This window comes from Artibeus jamaicensis, unplaced genomic scaffold (assembly GCF_021234435.1).
Source record: "Artibeus jamaicensis isolate MK-2021 breed Jamaican fruit bat unplaced genomic scaffold, CSHL_Jam_final scaffold_916, whole genome shotgun sequence".
Classification (NCBI taxonomy): Eukaryota; Metazoa; Chordata; class Mammalia; order Chiroptera; family Phyllostomidae; genus Artibeus; species Artibeus jamaicensis.
This window is the reverse complement of record NW_026522059.1, coordinates 12,801,609-12,822,471: the sequence shown is the minus strand read 5'-3', so window position 1 is coordinate 12,822,471 and position 20,863 is coordinate 12,801,609. Positions and strand designations below refer to the sequence as shown.

The 20,863-nt window shown below is 44.9% G+C and overlaps 1 protein-coding gene across 1 annotated transcript in view; it reads right to left on the bottom strand.

Annotated features, from left to right (window-relative positions):
• SNTB1 (syntrophin beta 1) overlaps positions 1-20,863 on the bottom strand; it is a 198,108-nt gene that overhangs the window by 90,468 nt on the left and 86,777 nt on the right. The window contains exon 2 of the mRNA XM_053661116.1: positions 10,156-10,387. Coding sequence (XP_053517091.1) covers positions 10,156-10,387 — 232 coding nt within the window. The remainder of the gene's footprint in view (positions 1-10,155; positions 10,388-20,863) is intronic.

Below are 20,863 nucleotides of genomic sequence, written 5' to 3'. Positions count from 1 at the left end.
GGGATTGTTTCTCATGGCAGTTTTTACAATAAGCCTCCCGCTGCCCCCGCAGCCTCCAGTCCTGCCTTCTTCCAGGGCACACCTCACTGTGCAGCCAGTGCTTCAGACCCCTCCAGGGGTAAAGCCCCCCCGAGGCTGATTGTCACAACCTTTCCAGACTCCGATGCCCCAAGGACATTGAACTTCTGGTTCTTAAGAACTGTTTTCTTCTCACCTTGGTGCCAAAACTTATAGTATTTCCTTTGCCCTTCTTGTTTTCCTATCCTAACATTGGACCTGGCTGACTTGTATTTTATTATTCAAGTCTCGGCACAGACATCACTTCCTCGGATGTCTACCCACTCCCTTCAAAAACAGAATTGTGGATTAGGCAGCTTCCCTGTGAGGGAAGGCCCTGCTCCCCTCTGCCTTTCTGTAGTCCTGTTTTGTAATCGCCCGCTGATTTGTACATATTCCTTCCGACGGGAAGCCATTTCAGGGTGAGAACTCTGTCACTGCCAGAGCGTCAGCACCCTCGCAAAGCACCTGAGTGGTCAAAACTAGTTAAAGCTTGAAATGTAAGAGGGAGAAAGAAATCTCAACCAGGTTTAACGGACCAGCAAGGCCGAAATTCTTATTCTAGTATTAGGAACAAGGAGAGTATCTGTCAACAGACACAGCCCCTGAATGTCCAACTAGCTACGTGCAGCTTCCTGTGCCCCAAACCCGCCCTCCAGGAAGCAAGTAAAATTCCATGCATGTGTGGAAGGGAGGGCAGGGACCCCCTGTGAAGCCCCTGCTCTCCCCTCTCTCCATCCTGTGCCAGGTTATACCTGCTTGAATAGAAGACGCCCGCATAATAGCGTTGGGGTTATTTTCAGAAGCTTCATTATCTCAGCTGGAAAATCCTGGGACAGTTTTTTTGCAAACCAAATGGAGTTCAATTAATGTATCAAGAGCAAAGGATTGAGACCTAAACACTGGGAGTCACATTAGCAGAAATCCCTCAATGCCCTGATGGTTGAGTTCTACCTCTTGCCATACGCTTAGAAGAGAGGGAACAGCTTTTCCTGGAAGGGTTCTCAGAGGCACGGGTAAGGGCTAAAATGAACTGATTTTATTGTGTATTGAAATCGCAGGGCCGTTTTTGGCAAGCCCTCTCCTCCACTGTTTTTTCCCAAGGCTGACCAAAGATAGTTAAATTCCTTTATTTTTAAACTAGCTTTCCATTGCCAGGGAAACCTTACTAATTAATCTCCCACTGATTAAAAATGTATGATAATTAGGACAGATCCTGATGTTTATCTTTGGAGAAAACACTTCTTAAAAATAACAAGGCTCTGAAAGTTTCTTAAGCTCATTAAAATGAACCTTTTGTGCTCTCTGTTGTATACAGAGATGCAAATTATGCAAGGCTCCTTATGGGGAAAAATAATATTGGCTTGGCCATTCATGTTCACTTCCTCTCCCTTAAAAGATCCCAGTAAAAAACCAGTAACATAAATGCTCAAGAGAGTAAGAGGGGCAAGGACAAACAGCAGTGGAATCAGGCGGCGCCAGGTGACAGAGTGCAGAGTGCAGAGACAGCCAGGGAAGTCACAGCCGGGACAGTTGCTGAGAAGTGAGGCCCTTGGCTCTGCACAGGCTGCAGCGGCTGGGAACCTGCAGACAGAGACCTAGGGGGTGATGCGGGGCTGAAAACGAAGGTCTCCTGTGAGGTCTGCAAGCCGAGTAGCGTGGGGCTCTCTCGGAAAGCTGGCAGATGAGTGTTCTCTCACCCTCTCCCTCTTCCCACTCTTAAGGAGGAAGACTGGATGCTTCTGCTTTAGGGAAGTCAGTGAACAGAGAGAAAACTTCCAAACACCACCATTTGCCGAAGGGGTCTCCTAGTAAGGCTCACTCGCCAAGCTGTAACTACAGGAGAAATTTCACCAACTCATCAGCCTCCCTCCCCATACACAGGCTTCTTAGTCTCTCGGAGTAATAAATGGGCAGTTAGCACAAGATCACTGAAACCTCCAGCAAGGAAGATGAAGACCCAGACAGACAAACAGAGATGTATTAACTAGAGAAACAAAGAGCACAAACACAGAAACCTTTAAAAAACTAATAGTCTCCAACAATTCACAGAAAACAGGGTAACCGGAAAACAAGAACACAATTCTGCTAAAAAGAAACAGAACAAAAAGCGCTACATATAATTGGTGAAATTTAAACAGAATACATTCATAGGAAAGGTCAAAAAAAGTTTAAAAATGTGACGAAAGTAATAGAGGAAGAAATGGACTTAGAAAATCAATCCAGGAGGTCTGCCAATATCCTTCCAACAGGGGATGCAGAGAGACAGAGAGAGAGAGAGAAGAAAACAGGGGAGGGCATTATCCGATAATTAGGAGAAAATTTTCCAGACCTCTATCTAACATGAGTCGGTGAATTGGTTTACAGATGAGCTGTACAATAAATGATAAAAAGCCATTGCTTTTTAAATATAAATCTTTTATAACTTTTGATTTTTAAACTATCCACCTTCATTTCTTGATAACATTTAAACTTTTATTTAAAAATGACTGTAAAGAACGGTATGTTATTTATGTTCTTAGGTCTGTTATGAATGCTACAAGACATACCCCTTACTTTGTCTATGTGCACTTAAACATAACACAGCTCTCTAGGATTTTGTTTTTTTGATTTGGTTCTATGCCTGTTTCAGCCCTTGAACTCCCCCTTCCCGGACACCCTTAAACAAATTGTTGAAAGGCCACTATACATATTTTACTTCCTCTATTTCTCAAATGGAGAACACAAACACCACTGAACCAAACATGGAAGTCATTGCTCTTTTTATGAACACTCTTTTTATAGAAACAAAACGTCTCACCAGGGTTGTCTGAGTAAGAAGCAAGGATAGGTGGGTAGGTAGAGAGAGACAGGCAGGCAGACAGGAGGACAGACAGCTGGCAGATACAGATGAATAACCAGGACCAAAGTGGTCTCCTGATGGCTGGTGGAGAGAAAGCCACACTTTCAAACAAAAGTGCTAGATTGTCTAAAATACAACACTCCTGGTTTTTTTTTTTTTTGTTATTGTTGCTTGCCTGTTTGTTTTTAGTTTTAAACATGGTGGTAAAACATCAAGTTATTTTTTAAAATTATAGTTGGTGAAATAGAAGCACTGACTTTTGTTCACAGCGTACACAGTCAGTGACAGGCAATTCCATAGCCACATGATGAGGCTTCTGGTGCCAGCCAAATGGGGTTCTACACAGACTCGGAAACCCTTTTCTGCGAACCCCAGGATGTGCTAGATGGTATATAAGAAGCAAAGTTCGCTTGCTTTGGTTTAATGTGCTACTTACTGAACTTGTAGGACAGCAAGGGAAACTGCCAGGTTTTCAGAAAGGGTGCAAAGGCAATGAAAACCAGCATGGCAAGCATTCAAGCTGATCACAAGGCATCCTGGGAAAGTGGCCCCAGTGGCCTGGGGGCAGGGTCATGGCAGGTCGTGGGTTGAGTAATGGCGGGTGGGCTGAGGGGTTGAAGTTTGACACAGAGGTGATAGCCAAGGCTTTGCAATCCCCCCAGTTGGGAAAACTGGAGCCGAAGTTCCTGCAGAGTGCCAGAAATGTCAAAGACGACGTCTTACAAAACAATCCCTGCCTGACAGCTTGGGGAGATGACCTGGGCACTTCTCTCTGCTGGGAAATAAAAAACATCCCCCCCCCCCGCCCTTGCACTTAGATGCGAGGCTACTTTTTACTGAAAGCTGTATTTATGCCATGGTTATGTGGCGGGGAATGGGAGATTGTCTTCACTAAGTCATCTAATCATCACAATGATTACACGTGGTTAGTATTATTAAGCACATTTCGTAAGTGAGGAATCAGAGAGATTCGATAATTTACCTAAAAGTTAAAGGTAACAAGTGACAGAATTGAAATTGACAGAATTGAAAGCCGTATTTTCTAGAGTTTTACTCAGTGATAGGAGCATGTAGTTAATTTGGGCCTCTGTTTTAGACATTTAAACTGCGTTCACTTACTACTACACCATTATATGTTGATTTTACATTTGTCCTTTGTTTCTGAAACATAAATGTCAATCACAATTGGCTGGCAATTGTTTCAGTCACAAGGTCACCAAGATGTGTGCAGCCGAGAATGAAGACAACAGAGCCAGCAAAGTACGTAATATTGTGAGCCCCTGAACAGAAGCACTTTTCGCAAGGGCTGACTGTGCCAAGATGATGGATATAAGCCCCTCAGGAATCTTCATTCTGGATGCACTAAGGGAGGGAATTTTCCAAAAGTGGTCCAAGTTTAAAGAGCAGAGTTGAGAACTCGATGTAAGGGAAGGGAGGCAATACTGTGTCTCCAAACACTGGGAAAAGGTGGAAACAAGGCTAACCTAGTGACATGCTCACTGGGGGTGGTCATCAAAAAGACTCTCTGTCTCTGAATGTGTAACTAATATATTTGGGATCATCTAAAACCCTAGACAAGGTGATATGGGAGAAACTTCAGGGAGCTGGGACTGGAAAATCATTTTATTTGGTAAGTGAAAACTAAGCCTACTGTTTGGATTCCCATCAGGAGTAAGACCGTGTGCCCAGCAGGAAACAGGGGAGAGCCCTGTGGGGGCACCCGGCCTGTTTATGTGCAGCGCCAAGGAGGTGGGAGACACAGGAAGCAGTGGCCACCTTAGCAAGACTCTCCTGATCTGGGAAGGGACAGCTTCCAGCTTCTTGTCTCAAGTGTACCGAAGGTCTACGAGCATCAGTTGTATTGATAACCTTGGAGACAACTTAATTTCTCACATTGCTTAGGTGGCCATGAAGGCTGACATTGCTCATGTTCCTTGGTGTTCCGTTGTCCTGCTTATGTTTTTGTGTGTCTTCCCATGCAGACTGCCCGTAACGGGAGGGCGTGCAGACCCCCCTCCATGGGCATTTCCATTTGCTTGACGATTGCATCGCTCGTTACAAATGAATTCTGGCCTGTTTAGTTAATGTGAGTCCACCTCTTGGCGATAAACCTGATGTCACTATGCCATGGATCAAGGTTCTGATCCCTGTGGCTGAAGCTTGGGTGTCCGGTGGCATGATGTCACCGAGGGCACTTGGTGGGAGTATGTCCGTGTGTCCCATCTGGCTGTTCAGATGGCACCCCTCTGAGTCACAGTGTGATGAGTGGAGCTTGACCATTTTAAACCACAAGTGTGCCTTCTGTGAATTTTTCACCTGCACACCATGAATAGAGATGTGCATCGTTTTTTTTTACAGGTTGTGTGCATAGCTCCATGATTTAATGGTGAAGGTGTATGACAGTGGTGTGTGACAGCAGCTCCATATACCACCCATTTAGGTCCATCAGCTTTCAACCTAGTGGCAGGTTTGGTTAATAGATTGTCTTGGTATTTTCAAGTCTGCTCAGCTTGACAGGATAGAACTGTGCTTTTATTTATCTTCTTACTCCTGAGGCCATTCAGTAGAAGATTTTTTAAAGAGAAGTAGCTGAGTCTTGGCTGGTGGGGCCCAGTGGATTGAGTGCTGTCCTGTGAACCAAAGGGTCACTGGTTCGATTCCCAGTCCGGGCACATGCCTGAGTTGTGGGCCATGTCCCCAATTGGGGGCTCACAAGAGGCAAGTACATGTTGATGTTTCGCTCCCTCTTTTCCTCCCTTCCCCCTCTCTAAAAATCAATAAGTAAAATCTTAAAAATAAAAAAATCAAGAGAAGTAGCCAAAAAGGCAAAAATACTAAAAATGAAAAGATTGGTATGACACATTATTTGTTAACATAGTGTATAATTTGAAATGCCTGCTTTGAATCAAAAAATGTTCTAGAAGCTTGATATTAAAATGAAAACATGGGGTGCCTCAGAACTCGAGGGTCTTATGACTTTAAGAACTGGGTATTTGGAAAAACACCCATGTCACTGAGGGTGCTGTCCTGGCCGGACTTACCCCCACAGTGTAAGGGGATCGTGTTTCGCCAGTGCTGACGCTTTGAGGGTGACGAGGAAGTTGTTGGGAGGCAGGAGAAGGGCATGCACAAACTGTTTTAAGGGTTGCGGGGGACTTACAGGAGATCCAAAACCTTACGGGGTTTTACGCAATGCTGAGGAGTTTCTACAGGTGACAGCACCATTTTGACCAAGTGGCTAAGTTTGGAGGGATTCACACTCCCTTGGCTGGCTGGGTGTGGGGTGGTTGGTAGGGGCGGGGGAAGGAGCAAACTAGAAGCCAAGCCCCTGGCAGGAAGGATGTCTAAGGCCTGGAGGATGGAGAATGTGGCCTGGACCGGGGCAGTGGCTGTGGAGACAAAGAGCTGAACATGAACGAGCTAGTTTAGAGGCAGTATGTTAAAGAATATTGTAATCGTTGACAGCTACTAGTAGTGACATCTCCTTGTGGACTCGGTACCTGCTGGGTGACCTTTTTCACAGAAAGAGCAGCGATCCTGCCTGCTGTTCTGGGCCTGTGTCTATTCGAGAAGCTGAACATGAGAGATTTTAATGCAAACTGTAAGTCTCTGTGTGTCTCCAGCCAAGGGGATTAGCCCTCGGCTAATAGTGTGGCGTTAGGCCTGGGTTCTCAGGCTTCAGCAGCCAGGGGACCAGAGGTCCTGGCCATGGGGCTTACAGTTCAGGTGAGCCGTTCTGCCAGGTGCTCAAGGCAGAGGCAGTGGGGTGTCAGGATTAAGAAATTGGGCATGGTGTCAGCCAGGCCTGGGTTTGAATGCCAGGTCTACAGTCTGCTTCTACTCTCATGTCTGAACTAAGTTTCACGGCCCATAAAACAGAGATTAGACTACCGCCTCCCTGGGTTGTTGTTTACACACACAAGATACTGGCTTAAATTCACGCACAAGTGGTGCAACTAAGAGTCCATCATGGATCACGCTGACTGCAGAGGCCACACGCTCCTGCGCCCTCCTTTCTCTTTTATATTTAATATGTGCTTTATTTTCATGACTATTATTATTTTTAGAAATGCTACGATTTCAGTTTCTATTTCCCCCTTTGACCCAAGAGTTATTTCATAGAGAGCCTTTAGGAAACCATGAAGAAAACCTTTCTGTGCTTTGGTTTGTTTGTTTTTTTTAAATGGATTTTCTAATTTTATTCCACCATCATCAGAGGATGTTGTTTGTATTATTTCTATCTTATGGAACTTTCGGCATTTGGGGGGACCTAACCTATGGTTAATTTTGCGAATTGAAAAGAAAGTGTGTTGTTCTTCATTACCAGGGTACAGAGTTGGTGATGTATCCAGATCTCCCCTCTTCATTCTGTTGTTTGGACCTTTTATATCTTCCTTTACCTGTTGCCCCCTCGCCCTGGCCGTGGACTGAGAGCGTTGTGTTAGATTAGCTAATGTCAGGGTGTTTCTATGTCTTCTCCCATCCCCTGCGGGTTCTTCTAAAGCCCCTGCTGGGGCATTGGGTGTGCATCCTCGTGAATGCCGGCCTTTAGTGTAGGTCAGTCCTTCTCTGTCTGGGTTTGGGCTTTTCGATCTGCACTTCACCCTGTCACACACCGAGACCTCAACTGATGCTCTCTGTTGCTGCTGCTTCTTGGCATTCGCCTTGGATGCTTCCATGTGTCTCGTTTTCAGCACAGAGTCCACATCATTTTCAGCACAGAGTCCACATTTCTGACCCGCTGCATTACACTCTGCCACGCCTGTAACTGGAGCTCCATAAAATTTTTGTTTTCTTTGTCCTTTCTTCTCCTCTTCAGCTGGGGTCAAGATTCATCCAAGTCCCTAATATTTATTTTTCCACTTCATTCGGTATCACTGGCAAAACTGTAAGATAGTTAAACTTTGCATCCTGCTGCTATGATAGATGTCTACATTGGAAAAGGTTAGTTTTATTATTAGAAGTGTCGGGTCTGCCTGGACCCTCTGGCTCAGCGGGGCTGTCATTCCAGACCTGCCCTGATGGCTCTCACACCCCAGCAGGACAGGCTCTCCCTTGCCACGTGGAAGGCCTACACACACTCATCACAGATGAACCTGACGAGCCCTGATCTCCAAGTTTAAAACCATGTTCCCTCCACTGGTCTGCCCAGAAAACTGTCAATATTTGAACTAAGATGGCTCCCACAATATGCTCTAAAATGTAATTCAATACCTTGGGAGAAATGTTACAAGATGCCAGTCCAGAGCTGGAAGGAATCCTAGAAGTCACTTACTTGCACTTTCTCCCCAGTGCATTAATCACTTCTACTGTACACCAAGTTTCCCAGTCTCCGCATTTTTCTGGGAGTGGTAAACAGAGGCATGGGTCTGAAGCCCAGCTATACTATAGATCAGCTACATGATGTCTGGAGACTTACAGAAGCACCGAGCCTCAGTTTTTAATCGATAAAATGGGGATAATGACAGCAAGTCAGAGGGCTGTTAAGAGGACTAAGCAAGATTACAAATTCAAGGACTAGGTAGGAAATGTGCAAGACCAGGCAGATAGCCTGAGTGTAAGGCAACTGGAGTGAAGAAAGGAGTTCATCTCCTTGTCAAAGAGGAAGACTTTACCTGATGCCTATAGATTAGAGCCCTCCTTGCACCAAGGTGGGCTGAATATCACCAGACCTTCCAATTTTTCTAGAAAAGCAGAAACCTGGCTTCTCGATGTAACATTCCCAACTATTCAATATGACTACTAGATCAAATTTCCTTAAAACACTGGGTAGACCGTCAGAAAAACATAGGTGTGGGCTGAGTACACCTGTAGGCTGACACTTTTCAGTCTCAGATCCGAAGTACTTAGCATAATGCCCAGCACAAGACAGACACTTGATAAATTATAAATTCGTCAGATCCGAAACCTTAGACCTCAGACTCTTGGGGGAAGGACAGGTCTGATAGGTTGTTAAGATCCCAGGGAAGAGGAGCCTCAGAGTAACCAGGACATCAACTGTACGCCCAGGAAAGCGGCAGAAATTGAGGGGACGCAAAGCAGAGAACAGATGGGCGTGGATTATCTAAGGATTCTGCCTCCTTCCAGTCACCCGCTCAGATGCATCTTTTGCTGATGGCTCTCTTACAACTGCAGACCTCTGATCTGTGGGTAGATGTAACTGACAGAGGAGGGGTTGGGGGGCCGCAGGGCGGATCCTGCAGCTCGCTGGAGTCAGAAAGGCTAGCAACTCCCTTAGACAGAGCTTATTAGGGAGGAAACAAAAAGAGCATTGAGCAGTGAGCCAAGGAGGCATTTTTCACCCTGCCCCCATTCCCTCTGGCTTTTCCCCATGCACTCTGCACCTAGTCAAACAGCTCCCACTGGGGTGGGGGGCCGCTGTCCTGCACGTGTTAGAAATAAGGGCCAGTGGTTGGTCCTATTTTTAGCATTTGAATGTGGATGCAAAGGTCACCAGGATTCCCCACTTGCTGGCTCATTTCCCCTCTCTCTTCTCTATCTTGTCTCTTATTTTCCTCCCAGATGTATGTTTTCTGTCCCGATGAGGTAAATATTGGCTTGTCTTGGCTGCACTCCTTATAATTTCCATGGACTGGGTGACCGATCTGTCCCGTGGCCTGAGAAGTCACGTACAGACTTTGGGAAGAGCACCCACGTTTGGGCCAGAGCCACTTCTTTCTCTCAAGAGCTTGAACAGAGGTTCACAGTGAAAAAACAGCTTTACTCTTCGTCTGATTCTCCAAATACACAGGGGAGGCCCAGAAAGGCTGATTTTGCGTATTGCTGCCTACCACTGATAATGAATGATATTATAGCTTCCATTCACGGGAGGTTTTCCTGTGCTAAGCTCTTCACGTACATTTTCTCCTCTAATCCTCACAATCGAGGTGTATGTCTCGATTATTTCCATTTTACAGGTGACAAAGGGGAGACCTAGCAGTTTGAGAAACTTGCCCAAAGCCACATCAGCTGACCGTGGCAGAGACCCAGAGAAGACACTGGGGATTCCGACTCCAGTTCTCTTTCCAGAACCAGAACTCAGTGTACATACAGGTTCCCCGTGAGGACAGAAGAGAGGAGGGAGAAGGATGGACCACGAGAGGCAGGGAGCCTGGCTTGAGCACGCACATGCCTCAGGGTGTTCTACGGGGACCCCTGCACGTTCCCAGAACACGGGCACAGCCCCGGCAAGAGCCCCCTTGACAGCTCAGAGGCCGGAGAGCCGCGGAGCCTCCGAGAGCTTGGGTCCCCTTTACCTGCTCTCGGGGTCGGCCAGGGCCACGCTCCGAGTGACGTAGCACATCTTGAGGGGGATGCTCTTCCGATCTCTGTGGAAGGCGAAGGACTGGGACGATGACGACGAGGATGACAGAGCCTCCGAGGAGCCGCCCCCTAACCGAGGGGATTCAGGCGGCGGCGTCTCCCACCCGATCTCGGACACCGGGGAGCCTTTCTTCACGTAGGGTGTGGCTTCTCGCATGTACTTCACTGCAAGCAAAACCAAAAAAAGACAAGAATCGCCTTTAAGTACATCAGGGCCGAATTCCTGGAAAACCTGGTTGCGTTTTTGAAGTTTGCAGTAGACAAGCTCTTAACACTGAACAAGATTAAAAAAATTCCGTTCCTCTCATAATAGTTGCCCTGTTGGTATATTTAAATTATGTACCAACCCAGTTTTTAGAAATTGCTGCTATGATGACCTGAACTTGAGAATTACATGCGCCTTATTCAACTAGGACAGCTTCTATCTTTTCTGACTGTAAGTTGCATTCTGGGAAAGAGGCTCAAAAACACATGGGCAGAGAACAAGAAGCTAACAGGCTGAAAGACATGTAATTAATTATTCAGTACAGACAAAGAGAAACTGGTCGCCACAGGCACTACCCATGTCATCAATGTTCTGTTGAGAAAGCAACAGGGTTTTCTATCCATAGTGCTAAGAACATATATGCAAAGAAATGCACAGGTGTGCACAGAAGAACACATATTTTTAATGGCAAAAATATAGTAAGAGCTGAAAACTAGGGACAACTTAAATGTCCACAAAAGACAGATTAAATAAATTGGAAGATATTTATATAGTCATTTACAAAACAAGATATAGGTGTGTTGATGTAGAAAGATCTGTAAGATCTATTGTTAGATTTTAAAAAGTAGAAAGCAGAACATATACTGTAATCTTTTTGTGTATAAAACCATAACTGTAAATGCTTTTATGTCTACAACTATTTCTGGATAGAAACACAGCAAACTGTTAATGGTAGTAAGCTCTGAGGACTGGAAGCAAAAGTCAGGATGCTGAAAAAAATAGGCCGTTCCTATTCATTTATTGCCCTTTTATACCATTTTCATATTTAGTCATATGCATATATTACTTTATAACCTGCAGAGAAGAAAAAAATAGTTTAAGAGTTAAACAGGCTGACATTTTGCTTTTTGACCTTTTCTTGGTCTTCAGAAGTCACTCAAGACCTATTCCGAGTTTAAGCACGTGGTCCTTAGACACCATCTAAGTGGACAGGACAACAAGATTCTTGGAGCATGTGATACAAACTTCCTGTGTCTCTCACAGTCTGGTTCTCTGCTGCCTGGGGAGGACCTGGCTAAGTCCCTTACAGGTATCTGTTATGACAAATGGCAGTGGATTGGAATGGGTGCAAGCTAGAGGTACTTCTTCTAGATCTTAGGTAATTCAGTTCCACAAACTGGTGTCTTTGCTGTACCAGACACAGAACCAGGTTTCTAAGATGACAGATGACAAACACGCAGCTCCCTTACTTAAGAGTTACAAAATCCTGGGTGACTGTCATTGTTGCTGTTTGATGTCCCTTCAGATCCCTTTTACCAGTGAGGCACCTGTATCCAAACCACTGTGTGTGGGCTGAGAACCACTCATAGCTGCTTTCCGCTCTGGAGAACTCTTCCTGGCCTTCCAGAAGCCTCTCAGCCCCTAGACACAGGCACTGCTTGTAGGGAACCCCACCTGGGACATAGTGATATAAGCCGAGTATATAAACTATGGCACAAAGCAGAATGAGCTAAGGTTTAGACAGGAATAAAGTACCTTGGAAGAACTCATGAGAAAAATGGATCCAGGGGCACTAGCAACAGATTAGGTTCATGGCAATTTAATAAGCAGACCAAACACACCCACAGGCATGCAGTAGGGATCTATTCCGGGAGAACCAATCTTAGATATCAAAACCGTCATGTTAATTCAAGACACAGGTGGTGCCATTTAGTACCAACACATATTTGAAAATAGGATTTCAGAGTCTTAACTGAACATCAGTGCCATTAGGAGAAAACAACTCCGTAACCACGGAGGGTTATGGAGAACTTATTAGCACAGGATGTAGTTATAGAAGAAGAGAGGTTATTCTTGGCCACAGTATTTTAGGAATATTGTTTATTGCTGTGCAGTACATTTAAAGAGAACCACAGACACACCTAAGAACAACTGTAGAAAACTTAGGGGGACAGATTTAAGCGGTCCAAGGCTGAAATAAATAGATCTCTTCTGAAGATACTAAAGTTTTCATCTCTGAAGTTGGTTTAGTAGAAGCTAGAATACTGTTTAGCTTTGTATATTGTAGAATTATACTTATTAATATATAAATTGAAGTATCAGCTGGAATTGTTTGAAGATTCCTTCTTGCTAGAGAAGACACAGCAAGAAGGGACACCCACCCCATTGGAAATGAGAAATGGTATTTAATAGAGAGTAATCCTTTTAACTAACCAACTAAAAATACAGACAGAGAATAAGTTAAGAAGGTAAGCATGATAATTTAAAGATTTATTCCTGCAGCCAAAATTCATCAGTTTTCATGGGCTGAGGACTGTACTGTCCATGAGACATGACAAGACACAGTCTCAGATTAAAGGAAGTTCAAGGCTGGAGAAGGAGGAAGGCAAGTGTGTAGATGATGTGAGGTCTTGCATTAAATCTTGAACTTGGTTTAAGAAGGTCTCAAAATGGACAAGCCTCAACAGGCCTGGAAGAATCAAGTGCAAACACTTTGTGGAGAAAGGCATTTTCATCCCAGGCTTCAAAGAGCCCCTGTGAGTCATTTTCAAGGGCAATGAGCAGCATAAAATCTAAGAAAGTGTTGCCCACAAGGAAACAAGGTCCTGTGAACAGAAACTCATGAAAACACTGACAGCAGCAGCAGTCCCACTCAGACAACAAAGCGGCAAGCCTACTGTATTTTTTGGACTATAAGATACCCCTCCAAGTTTGGGAGGAAATAGGGGTGTGCCTTATAGTCCGAATGTAGCTTACCTGGCTTGCTGTGTGTGTGTGGGGGGGGGCGGTAGTGGAGAAGGGTCACAGATTATTAAATATTTTACTACATTTTTGCTTTAAAAATATTTTTTTCCTATATTGCTCCCCTAAAACCAAGGTGCATCTGATGGTCTGGTGCATCTTATAGTCCTAAAAATATGGTATTTACTATGTGTCAAGAAACAAATGAAAGCTTGGGGAACTCTTTTAGAGATTATTTTTTTAAAGTGACCTTACAGATTGATAAAATAACCAAATAAGATATCCAAATATTGAGTGTGTGATTGAAGTCAGGGAGGGTAAGGTGTTACCTAGGACGAGATTTGACTGCAGTAGGTGCTCCACAGTGTAGTGTATTAAATAACATAGAGATTTTTTTTCTTTTACCAAAAGAAAACAGTAAAAGAAAAGGGCTGCTAGGGACTCTGCTCTCTGAAGTTGTCAGAGCTTTGGATTTCTGCCCCCTTCCTGCTTTGCAACCCTAGCCTGCCATCTCATGACTCAAGAGGGCTGCCTGAGTTCCAGCCATCACAACCAAATTCCCACCAGTAGAAAGAAGGAAGACAGGAAATATATACCATCCTTCTTCTTTTTAGGCTGCTTTTCAGAAGTTGATCCATTATATCTGCTTCCAATCCACTGGCCAGAGCGTAGTTACATGGCTACTTCTGGATGGAAAAGGAATTTATTCTAACCTCTGGACTCCAATGATGTGAGGTCTTGAATTAAATCTTGAACTTGGTTTAAGAAAGTCTCAAAATGGGCAAGCCTCAACAGGCCTGTCTTCCAAACTGTTTTAAATCTGGTAGGGAAGGGAAATTATTACTGAGAAGAAAAAGAAGAAGAGCACACGTATTAGGGGACAACTCTCAGCTTTTGCCATAGGGAGACATCCCTAATTCCATCAGCTTAACACACTGGATTTTATAACATATACATGCAAGTAAGTATGTGGGAGCGATCAGTCAAAAGCACAATGACTAAGTTCCATGAACTTTGTTAACTCGCTTGAACCTTGGAACCACCCTGTGATACAGATGTTGCAAAATCATCCTCATTTTACCAAAGACGCTGCAGTAACACAGGGGCTACAACACACACCAAGTTCCAGGGCCAGAAAGTGCAGACACAGGAGTCAAACCCAGGCAACCTGGCTCCACCATCCTGCTTTTAACCACGAGGCAACACTCTTTCTCAAGATTAAAAACGTTAATTGGATGTGTGTGTGTGTGTGTATTTAAGCCAAGGTTTTTATGTACTGTGAGAAAACATTCAATTAAAAAGCTATTGCCTGTAACATAGGAGAGTGTGATTTTGTAAGCCTGAACTATTAAATGATGGCATTTTGATAAATTCCTTTTAAGACACTGAGATGGATTCGTAATAGAGGGCTTAACCTGGCAGAACGGAACAGCCAATGTCTGTATAATTACACCTCCGTGGGCACCCAGGCAGTCACTTTGGGCAAAGACTGGCTGAAACTGATCAAGAAGCAGCCAGGCCCAGGTTCAAGGCCCCTCATAATCAGAACTAATGAATAACCCATCTCCTTTCTGGGCATCGTGAATTAAAAACTGTGGTTGAGCAATTAAAATTCCAGTCTCCAGTTATAAAAGAGAGGGGAGGAGGGCAGTCAGGAGTAGTCTTCAGATGAATAACCCACAGTCACTTTGCCAGGTTTTCATCTGAACAGGACAGGCAGTGACGAAGGTTTCACAAAAGCATTCGGTAAAGCCCCGGTTTGCAAACACCCCGAGGTACAACAGTGAAATCTTTCTTGGGGCAGCCAGGTGACATCTGGAAGGAGAGCCCAGGCAGGCTACCAATGAGGAAATGCTCGGGCAAATCCAATCAGCGCTCCTACCAGCCTGGTTTCTGAGGGGCCAGCGAGTCCCTCTGATCCATGCCAGGTTTATTCCTAAAAATAACAACAGAAAACAACAAATACTGGGATTTCCAGATTACAGGGAAGAAAGGAAATATTTCATTACTGGACAGGATGTGAACACAAAATGTATATTTCCTACTGTGATTTAGGGAAAAGCTGGAGGCAAAAAAAAAAAACAACAAAAAACCGCTGTGTGTTTGGACCTTTGGTGAAACATTCAAGTTGGGGACAGCTCGGTGACAGTGGGATTTGCTGACAAAATGCAATCTTAGACTTTCCCTTAGTGGCATTTTCTAGGTCATCTTAGAAAGGAAAGATGCAGAGGGAGATCATCAATATTTCCAAAAAGACCAAGAAATGATGAAAGTGGTAATATCGGCTTCTCAGAAGCTATTGCTCATCCTTCGGGAAGCTGAGAGGGGAGGTGGAGAGAATTGGCCCCGAGAGCTGGGGACACGCATCACAGTTCCAGCCTGCCACTAACGAGCTCTCCAGCCCTGGGCAAGTCGCTTCACTTCCCAGAGCTCATTTTCCTCCCATCAAGGGAGGGAACCAAGGTCCCCGTTCTTCAAACAGTCCATGATGTTTTGGGAAGCTGCCTCTTCTGACGATGTTTTTTAAAAAAGGAGTGTTTCTTTTCTTGTCTTCCCGGCTGTGTCATCGCCAACAAATACACCTGTCAACCTGTGTACCGTCTTCTTAGGCCTTAGGCAGGTGCATCTTCTGACTTTCCCCCAAACCCTACAAACACCTGACAGACATGAACATGAGCCTGCTCATAGATAAGATCCGTGTGCTCAAGTTACTTGTCCTTGGCTTTGGCAGAGTTGTCTGTAAGAGTCATTGTTTTTGTTCCCTTACCACTACTCGGTCCTCTTCTATGCCACCAGGTGGGTCCTTCATGGTAGGATTTTAAAAGACATTCAAAGGAGCAAAGGGTTCTCACGAGGCCACCAGGACATCGTGGGCGAGGGTGCTGAGTTTTCATATGTGGAGTCAGGAGTTAAACAAACCGGGTACGAATTGTGGAGTAGCTTTTGGCCTCCAAGAAAAGAGCTCCCTCAAAATTACCTAATTTCAGACAGTGCTGCCATTCACTGTAACCTCCCTTGATTCTTCAACTAAGTAAAACCGTTGTCCCCAGAGATGCCGGCTGGACTCAAAGAAAGTATCTTACGAGTCTTACACGCACCCACAGGTGGGCTGGTTGGTTTGGTTACCTTAATTCAACAAATGTTTAATGAGTTCTTACTCTGGGTAGGGCCCTGAGCATTAGGTCGTCCCTGACAGAGACTGGGTGCCTGGCCCAAGGTGCTGCCAGTTCAGGAAACGTGTGTGTACTGGGGGAGGGAGTATTGAACAAACAGACAACTACAGGGCACTGTCCCAAAAGAGACGCACGCTAGAGGACTTCGCAGTCCGGCCGCTGCCCACCTCCTGTCTTCCTCTCAGCTGACTCCCCTTAGTCGCTGTAGCTCCCTTCCCAGCCATAGAGAAACAGTTCAATTCTCTGAACACGCCGTGTTCTTTCCTGCCTCTGTTCTTTGCACACGCAGTCTCCTCTGCATGGAAATCTTTCTGGAAAACTGCTCTCTACATCCTGTGAGTCTCAGCTCAGGTAAGACCTCCTTCTTGAAGCCTTCCAGGCACGCCTCCCTTCGGCCCCACCCACACTTTGCGGCCTCCCCCACCGCCAGCAACAGCATCAGGGCACGCATGTTGTGATGCCAGCTTATGCCACAGCAGGCGCCGTGCTGATCATCTTACACACATTTCAACATGTACGCATCACATGCGGTTACCTGTTTGCACATAGCTGTCTCTGGTGGAATTGAGAGGTCCTCAAAGCTGAGGGGCTGCATAACAGAAGCTAAAACTCTAGAGTCCTGAACCACATCAAATCCTGACTTTGCTGACTGTGGCAGTTAGTTAACCATGAGGTGAAATTCCCTTAACCTCTCCCTGTCTCCATACCCCCATCAGTAAAACAGGGTAGGTCATAGTGCCTGCCTCAGAGACTTGCTATGAGAATTTAATGAGCTAACACATGCACAGGGCTTTGCACGGAGTCCAGCACACGGGGAGTGATCATTAGTTTTAGAAAAACAATGGATATTCACATCTATAGCCACCAATTAACACAATTGTCTGACTACAAAACATGGACTTGTTGAGCAAGTGGAATAACAAGGTTAATAGGATCTCCGAGATATCATTCTTCGCATGTTTGTTCTTTAGAAAGAGGAGTCTCGTGACTGAAAGAGCAGAGGCCAGAGGTTTCAGGGCAGAGAAGGAGCAGATGAGAAGTCAGCGGTTCACCTCCTCTATCCTATCCAATGGGATTGCCAAGCTTTTTCTGGAAAGAGCGAGATGAAAAATCTGGGGGGCTTTGCAGGCCTCAGGGTCTCTGTCACTACCACTCCATCCTGCCACTGTAGCATGAAAGAGGCCACAGGCAGTGTGGCTGCATCCCAGTAACACTTTATCGGTCAAGGGCTGGTTAGACCTGCGGGCTGTCATTTATCAACTCCAGCCTTAGAACAATGATAATAAGTAGCAAATATTGACTACTTACAACATTGTGGGCCCTACTCTAAGTGACTGAAGTATACTAGCTCATTTAAAAGCAATTCTGTAAAGTAGGAATATTTTCATGCCTCCCTGTCAAGCAAGGGGACAGTGGCATGAAGAGATGAAGTGACTTGCCCAAGGTTACATAGTGGCCATCGGCGGAGCTGGGATCCGAAGCGTCAGTCAGTTCCAAGGCCTCCAGCCCTAATGGCTTTTCCTTATGTTCTGGCGGCTGCCTCTACACATGTCCAAATGCTCATGCCAGAATCTTGTCTGTCTAACCACAAAAATTTTTTAAATCATGCTTTTAAAAAGACTGTGTGTCTGAAATGTTTTTCTTATACCTCTTTTCTAATATTGAATCCAAATTTTACCCCTATAATTTGTATTCACTGATTGTAGCTCCACTCTGAAGAAATGCACAAAGCACCTTGAGCAGCTTCTAAACTGATAAAATGTAAACATTAGGCTTTCCACAAAGAAGCAGACAATCCCAGTTAAAAGGTCGGATGTTATTGGGCGGCTGGTCCACATCCTCTCAGCCCAAAGGTGGTGACGGATGAGCCCAGTGTCTGACAGGCATCGAAGGTGTTGCTTTTACTGAGACAGGGGCTGGGAGAAACCAGCAACGCCAGAGATGGCAAAATTAAGATTTTAAGAGTTTCACACAGGCCCAAATTAAGAAGGTAAAATACAGCATGGGGCAAAAGTGGGTTTATACTGTTGCGAATATGTGAAACACAGAATTTATTCTTCATTATTATTTCTTAATTATTGTATCATTTTCCATACAAACAACTGTACACCTACTTTTGCCCCACCTTGTATAAAAGGGTGAGAGGAAAGTCTCTCATTGTGTATTCAAAATAGAATCACTAACATGCATGTAATTTTAGACATACGTTATATGGAAAGCATTCTTATAAGCAGTTTGTGTGAGAAAACATCATAGGGATTTCCATGGCTGTAGCTGCCACAATAAAGTAATAGAATGTTATAATGTAATAGGCTGCACTGGTGGAAGTTTGGTGTTCAGAAACAGAGAAGACAGTGTCCCTCTTTACCACCTTGATCAGCCCATACCTGAAGCCCTAATGTGTTAGGCAATGTTTACATGAGGGTAAGGAGGGTGACCAGGTTGTTGAAAGGTTCAATAAATTAAAAAAACAACAACAACAAAACATAAATTAGGTGAAAGACATTAGAGCACAGGAATGAAATGCATAAAGCCTAGAGTCTAACTGTTGGGGTCCCATTCCCACCCTTCTATCCCCCCTCTCTGGGTCCTTGAGCAAATTACTTGGTTTCCCCACATGGCATTTCTTTCACCTATCTCTTAGAATTGTTGTGAGGATTAAAGGAATTAATACAAGTAAAAAATTGTGTAAGGAACTCGGCATTAGCACATGTTTTAGGGGTCAGTGCCATTATTATGAGTTAACCTAGAAAAGAGATTCCGGAGCCTACATACCAGAGGGCTGGGCCAACCTCACTTTGTGTGTCTCTGAAGAGTGGAAGAGCCATGGTCAGTAAGGACAAATTATTGGGTAATACTTGGGTTCAGTATGAGAAGGTGCTGTGAGGCCGGGGGTCTCCCTATTGCTAGCGACGGTCAAGCGGCAAGGGGAGGAGCTACCTCCCGGTCATGCTGCGGAAGGGACTCTTCCGCCCGTGGAAGAGCGGTTTGCATTTCCGTGCCCTTCACGTGGTTGTATTCTGTGATTCTCCTGGAACATGGCTGACTACGATGGCAAACCCAGACTCCCATACAGGGAGCGCGGGCCATGCCTGTGTACTGCGTGAAAACATGTGGTGCATTTTTAAGTTACGTTTACTAGCTACCTGTTAGGTGACAATGGAGCAGGCTGTTAGGTGACAATGGAGGTCGCCGAGTCTCAGAATGCTCATCCAGAAGAGGAGAAACACAATGCCTTCCTTAGAGAGACAATACAAAGCATTTTTGATAAATGAGCTCCAGAGTCAGAGGGTATGACTTCAAATGCCCAATCGCCCACTTACACTGTCGTACATTGGAAACTAATATCATAATGTACGTCAACTATAATTAAAAAATAAGTCAAATAATTTAAAATATAAACAACAACTCCTGTACCCACAAGCTGGGTTTCTTTGAGTGGGGTGTGGAACCTCTCTGTATCTCAGTTTCCTCAGGCAACCGTAACAGAACCTATCTCGTAGGATTGCTAGGAGGATTAAATCACCTTTAAAAATAATACAAAGCCCCTTGGAACAGCGCCTGGCCTATAGCTGGAACCCAGATTTCACTGTCACTGTTTGTTGTCACTGTCATTGTTGCTATGAAGTCTACATGAGAAAAATGTATCACAAGGACAGCAATCTCTTTTCTAACTCTACCAGCGTCACAAGTGCTTGACAGTGTCCCCACATTGATTCACTCACTGTACACAGATGAAGCCCAGCTCTGTGTACTTTGGGGAACCAGACATCGCAGGGTGAATGATCAGGTGGACATTCAATTTCCTGCTTCTGAGGGTTTTCTGATCTGCCAGGGAGAAAGAGTGTACCAACCAACAACCTGGGGACTGCCATAGAAGGGAATCAAATGTGCACACACACAAATAATAAAAGCAGTCTAACATGCACCAGTGATTATAGAAAGTGCCAGGAGGACATGGATTAATGATGTTTACTGACTCTGTCCCTCAATAATTTGCCAGCAGGCTCCTCCTCAGCACAAATAACCATAATTTCTCTTCCTTGGGGAAATACAGTAACGACTTTACCAGCTATAACCCAACTTCTAAAGACAGGAAGTGAATAGCGGGCAGAAAGGATGTCTGAATGTTCACGTCCTCTCTCCTAGACATAAGAATGTGTGTAAGATTTTACGTCAAAAGGCAGGAAGTGTTGCACTCACTTCCTCCTTACAGGTACCGCTGTAATATTATTCCAGGTGTAGCTTGGTAATAACATCCTGCAAATCAGGCGTGGGGCGCAGTAAATTTGCAGTTACTTTTCAGTGGCAGAAGCCCAGAGTCATAAAGCTTTTCCAAAGGAAACCATATGAAGTAAACAAAGTATCACTACCCCCGGCGGATCAGCCCAGGTCTGAGATTCTTGTTTTCCACACCCTAGCCCGGACCTGCTGCAAACCCGAAGCAATCATAGAGGCATCTGAGGGTGAGGAAGATGAGGAGCAGGGCTTTGAAACATCAGGGACCATCACACTCAGCAA